The sequence below is a fragment of the Euprymna scolopes genome, chromosome 15 (assembly GCF_053919585.1).
Source record: "Euprymna scolopes isolate OS-2025 chromosome 15, ASM5391958v1, whole genome shotgun sequence".
Classification (NCBI taxonomy): domain Eukaryota; kingdom Metazoa; phylum Mollusca; class Cephalopoda; order Sepiida; family Sepiolidae; genus Euprymna; species Euprymna scolopes.
In genome coordinates, this window is record NC_136496.1 from 54,761,769 (window position 1) to 54,768,138 (window position 6,370).

Consider the following 6,370-nt stretch of genomic DNA (forward strand, 5'->3'; position numbering starts at 1 on the left):
TTGTTTATCAAAATGGACTGATATTTTAAACAACCACCAAATTATTCATGCCAACAATTGAACTATTAAAGGGGGTTGCAAAATTTTCTACTGTTTTTATTTTGCTAACTTAAAGAAACTACTCGCTTTAGTATGAAATGGCTCATGCTTAATGTCTTTTAATAAAGTCATCTAAATAAGTTTAGACAGATCCAATTAATCCAAATACACATACACACACACAAATTTATTACAGAATTAAGAAAAACAAATACATTATATTTTCACTTTTTAATAATATAAAAAAACACTTTTGGTGGTGGGAGATCTGTGCAAAAAATTTTTTCTCTTTTTTTTTATAAATCTGGAACGAGTTAAAAGTTTGCTTGAAACTTATTATTATTATTATTATTATTATCATTTCTACTTGTTCTCCACCCTTTTTATTGATGAAATCCTGCATTCAACAACTATTTTATTTCTTAAACGTTTTATATTTCATTAAAGTTTTTTTTTTTTTTTAATCAATAAATTTTTAATCATTTTTATTTTTCAAGCTGAAGAAACTGACAGCTTGCTTCTTTTCTTTCTTAGTTTTTTATATTAAAAAAAAAAAAAATTCACTTGTCATTTTTAATTAGCAACCTCTTATCAAGTATGCTCGCATTCTCATCTTTAGACTTCATCACTTTGGAGAACTCAGCTTGTCTTCTTAATGGCTATTTTTTATTTCTTCCCTGCAAATGTAGATGTGACTTTTTTTTCTCCCATTATTTTATTGCCTGCACTTTTTCTGTATTTAACTATTTTAATTCTGTGCCATGTGTGCTGAACTTCTTTTATGGATGGTGTCTTTATCGAAGCATTTGCTTTTAAAATATTTAAAGTAGTTTTTCTCAATCATTTTTCAGCAATAAATTGTTTTTCGTGACCAACACCCAAAAGCGATTTTATTTTTAAAATAAAATTTTTTAAATTAAATAGAATAACTTTTAAAAATTAAAAAAAAAATCTCAAACTTGATTATCCTTTCATTTTACTTCAATTGAACAGGCGACAAAGGGAAATAACTCTGTACTTCCATTTTAAATGATTTCTTGACTCATTTCTACTTTAGATTGAAACCTCATCCAGATTCTTATAGCTAAAGTATTACTTGAAATGTTGAAAATTATCTTTTCATTTGTGCTTCAGATTTCAAAAATATTAATTAATTTGAACAATTGTGTCATTCCACAATTTCTATTGAATATTTTAAATCTTTTTACATATATTCTAATGTGGAATTTTAACATCTATTTTTTGTTTTGTTTTTTTTGTATAAATTTACAAATTTTATCTTTGATTATATCATTGTCTTCCAAATATTTTTATGATGCTTGCATCTTATAGGGAATAAGCTAAACTGAAACTTATTTTGGTCTTTTGTAAATAAACCCAACTAATTGTCTCTTTTGCTAACAGTTTAACAAAGTTTTACACTTTTGCTCAAAGTTTAACAAGGAACAAGTTTAGCATATCTGGCATCACTCAAATTCTAGCGTCTTTCCAAATTGTATTCATAAATGATCAAATAGTTTGGTGAGTACTTGCTGAATTTCACATTAATCTCTTAAACTGGCTATTTTTATTGCTTTTTTTTTTTTTTTTTTATTCAAGTAGACCTTGTTTTCTTGCGAGACAAAGTTAGATACAAGGCCTGTTTTTAATGTGGTGAAAATTTTCACCATATAAAGGATTTCTCCTCCACTGACCGAGGATGAAATGGATGAAGTATAATATCAGAACACATTATTACATTTTGTTCCTAGTCCTAGAATATTTTAGAATTAAAATATTCCAAAACAATTAACCTGCACTGATCTAGCAGTTTTTGAATTTTTTACAAAACTGAATTTTTATGAATTTTTAATATATTTTATCAAACATTTGTTTACAGAGCTGAAACTAACCTAAGTTGTAGATATGAAGACTTCTGCTAACAAGAGATATATAAAACCATATTGCATAAACAATTTTTCCTTAAGGGATAATTTGAATAATTACAAGAATGAAATTTAACTCTGCACGTAAAAGATTAAAAGTTTGTTTTCTGTTTTTTTTTTGTTTTTTGTTTTTTTTTTAATAGTAAAAAAAGCTATTTGTACCAAATCTATATTCAACCTGGTCCTTCCCTCAAAGCAATAATTTCTTGAATTTACTCCTACCATATTGTAATGAATGATTGTACCTTAAATATTTACAAGTTGAAAAACTTACAAATATTTATTTTGTAAGAAACGAATATAAACGACTTCAAGATTAACATCAGATATGGTATTAATATACTGAAGCCGTTTCCGATTTATTGCTAACATATTAATTTATTCAACCAGGTGACATTGTCTCCCTTGGTTCATCAGAATTTTCTCAATCAAACATTTCTGCAAAATGTCATTTTTTAGCAAATTTTTTAAATGTGGTGATCAACTAGAGTTAATTTTATTTGAAAATAAACATTAAAGAATTTGTCTTCAAATATTTTATAAATATCTTCAGCTATTTTTGAGATTCCTTCAATAGATTTATTTTTTACTCTGATTAAAAGATTGTTGTAAGTATTTCACAGTGATATGTTCATATTCTTTTCTTCTCATTTATTACTTCATTTTATTTCTTCAGTCATTTTTGCTTATTGATTAGAATCCTTTATATTGGTAATTTTGACTATTAGCTTACCCAGACTAAAAGTTTATAGTTATTCTGATTTGAATATTTTCTAACTTTGTAATTATTTTAACATTTGTTAATCATGAAAATCAATACATTTTGTCAAACATTTAGATACATTTTCAAAATGGGTCTTCCAGCAAAATCCAACATCTGACAAAAAGTAAATGAAATGCCAGGAGGTGCTAAGGAGCATGGTAAAGACCTGTAAAGATAAGATTATTGCCAGATGCTCTTGCGTCTTCCAGCAGAATTCTACTCTTGTATACAAAGTAAAGAAGATCCAATGTTTCTCACCACTAGTTGCCAGACTTGTGGCCACAATCCTGACCAGACTGGAAGTTGTCATTTACAGCTGTAGACAAAAACATGGTCACCAAAATGTGCGACTCCTTTCACGCCTACCTTGATATGGTCGTCTCTGCGAGTGGCAGTTGCATTGAAAGCTAAACTGTCTGCTCTCTTTTTCTTTTTGTCAAGTGCCAGGTTTTGCTGCAAGACCATGTACATATTTAATATTTATATTAATGTGTTGGAGTCTAGGATTGCAGAAATTTCCTCACAAACAGAAATAGAATGGATGATATGTAAAGGATTCAAATATGAAATAAACTTCAGAGAAAAATGCAGTTTTCTCTTATAGAAAATTCTGTGCTCCAAATGCACCACCAAGCCAAGATGTTTTTTACTTTCTGGCTATAGAGAACAAGTTTTGATTTTATGCTGTGATTCTACAGTTCTCGCCAATACCTTCACTGTGTTTGGTTATCATTTTGTTTTTAGTTTCTCAGCTACAGATAAATATCTAGAAAAGCGAAATTATGAATGCTCAGTTCTTTTTTAAAACATATTTTCCTATGTAATGTGTCATTTAGTTGCTTAGTTTGTTACTTTCATGGTGTGATGAACTTGTTTCTTATCAAAGCAATGTTTACTGAGTAAATATGAAAAACTGAAACAAGTGAAGCGAGCACATTACTGATTACTTTGCCTTGCTGCAACATTTTCCTATTTAATCAATATAAATACATAAAAACTGACTTGAGTACAATTTAATTTCAAAATGTCTAATTTAATAAAATGTCAAATTTATTTTAATGGATTAATTTTGCCTTTTTTTTTCTTTTTTTTTTTTTAATTATGACTTGCAGAAGAATGTTAATTTCCTATAATAATGCATATTGTTTATTTTATTTCCCTTTTCTTTTGGCAGATTACAAAAGGAGAGACTCTTTCTTAACAATGGCTTTTAAAGGAGATCGTGAGTGCATTGCATAATGACTACTCTGTTAAAGAGGAGGAGGGGAATGACGACAACGATTTTAAAACAAGACTCTTGTCTTTCCTGTGATTTCTCCATGCTGAATATCAGACAAAATATCCAACAGTATCCAACCACCGTTAATGACTCTCCCCCTCTTTACTAATAACAACCTGCACGTACCATGATTGGTGAGGAGACATATCAGAATGTATTGAGATTATTCTCTGACTACTGAAGTCACTTTGTTTTTTAGCCAATGGACATGTACTCTGCATTTTTTTTTTCTTTTGTCTTTGCATACTATAATCTAATTGTTACTACATATACATATTGGAAATATTAAAGACATAAAAATGAAGGTAATTTGATGCATTAAATTGTTTTACATGCCTTTTATTTTGATATTTAGTTACTATGCTAACTCCTTCAAATTATATTTTTTATGCAGATGCTTCTAGACTAATTTTTTATGCGTATAAAATTATAGAAATATTTAAATATTTATCCTGCAAAATAATTACAAGTGCCAAAAATAATTTTTATTGAAAAACAAATCTTAGTAAGGTATTATTTTTTAATTTTTTTTTTTTTTTTTTTAATTCAAAATTAAACTTTTTTTTTTATAAACTCTTGTACCCCCAAACAAAATGCCTCTTTATTTTTTGTTACACATTTTGGAATGGTCAAACTTGATATTTATGTATTTTACTCATGTACTAAATTCTTGTTTGGCTTCCTGGACGTTGGCTATCATCAAATGTGTCTTTTTTCAAGATTCAATAAATATTCTAGATAAAACTTAGATATTATTATTCCTTTAGAGATAAGAATTGAGGAAGCGGGGGGGGGGCATAATAATTGCGTCAGCTAAAATTTCTTTTATACAAAATATGAATAATTGAAACCACCATTAATTTCTTAGTTTGTGTTGTTTTCTTGATGGTCAGCAAGTTTCATACAAAAATAAACAACATGCATCAGTTGTTTTTGTTTTGTTTTTTTTTTCTGATTTTTTTTTTTGTTTTTTTTTTTTTTAATTTCTCTAAAAACTGCTAACATTTCCTTTTTTAATATCTTATCTAACTTTCCTGAATATTTGCATAAGTTTAATAATGCTAAACCAGTAGTAACAATGCCAGACACATAGACTCTCAATATGCAATCCTAGTCTTTTACACATTCTTTTGCCTGATGGATTCATTTCAATAAAGTTTCTATATATAGATGCTTGTCATAACATGACTTGTTTAGATTTCTATTTTATACTCTAAACCTATATCCCCATTGTCACTTGATTATTATTGTTAAATTGTTAATGATATTTTGACTTTTTTTACTCTTGAGTTCTCTATTTTGTTTTACATTCATTTTTAAAATCAATATCATTTTTATTTCTCAAGTTGATTGAATTTTACATTTGAAAGCATCAATTTAAAAATCTTGACCACAAAACCTCAACATTTATTTGTTTAAAGGTTTTCATATCTGTACTGACAATTTCTATTTCAAAACTTTAAACTACTGAATCTTTTGCTGAAGTAGAAAAATGATCAAATTTGTGTCCCTTTTTCAAATGTTGATTTTGTAGAAATCTTACAACTTGAATTTGTTGGCATTTAAAGAACTGGTAACATTCTCAAATTGGCTGATCATCCAACTTTTTAAATCAACAATGCAGTATAATTTGAATGTTAATCAAATTCTTTCAATGAAAGTAAGAATCTGGATCACTATTCAAATTATACTTCATTGTTGGTTTAATTATTAATTATTTGATAATTGCTATACTTGGGGGGGGGGCAGGAAAAGAAACCTAAATCTGTACTCTTGCCTTGGAAAAATATATATATTTATATCATTGTTTGGGAACTTTCAAATTCAAATGGATCATTCAATACAGGCTAGCAAATCTGAAAAAGGAAAGATGAGAGAAAAGAAAAATAATTTGAACTTTGCAGACACACAAGGGAGAAGGGGTGGGTAAATCTGTGTATTTTGTCCAGAGAAGTTATGAAGCTAATTGTTTTATGATGATGATGATTGGTATAAACGTATGTCTTGCAAACTTTTTTATTTAAAAAATTTATTAAATACTAATAAATCCCCATTTATCAAGACCAAAATCCACCATAAATTAATGAGATGGGTGACTTGTCAGTTGTATACTGAATAATAGTATGAGATTATTAAAAATGATTGAACTGAACAAAGTTTGATTAATTTATGAAGACAGTTTGACATCTATCTATTAACATTGTGTTTGAAGATATTGGATGTTGTAATCTGCATGAAAGCAGTTCCATGCTAACATATTCCACAGATGAAAAGTTCTTTGAAAGAAACTGTTTTTGAAATTTTCACCTGATGCTAGGTGCACAAACAAAAGGAAAGTACTTTTAAGTTATAGTATGAAGACTT

General features: G+C 27.8%; 1 protein-coding gene across 2 annotated transcripts in view; it reads left to right on the forward strand.

Moving 5' to 3' along the window:
* Window positions 1-4,934, forward strand: part of LOC145293833 (putative protein BRICK1-B) — a 45,144-nt gene extending 40,210 nt beyond the window's left edge. For both annotated transcript variants that reach the window (XM_080140490.1, XM_080140491.1), the window contains one exon: window positions 3,902-4,934. Coding sequence is in view for 1 of the 2 variants with exons in the window: in XM_080140491.1 (XP_079996617.1) it covers window positions 3,902-3,928 (27 nt within the window). In the remaining variant the exon portion in view is untranslated. The remainder of the gene's footprint in view (window positions 1-3,901) is intronic.
* The last annotated feature ends 1,436 nt before the right edge of the window (window positions 4,935-6,370 follow it).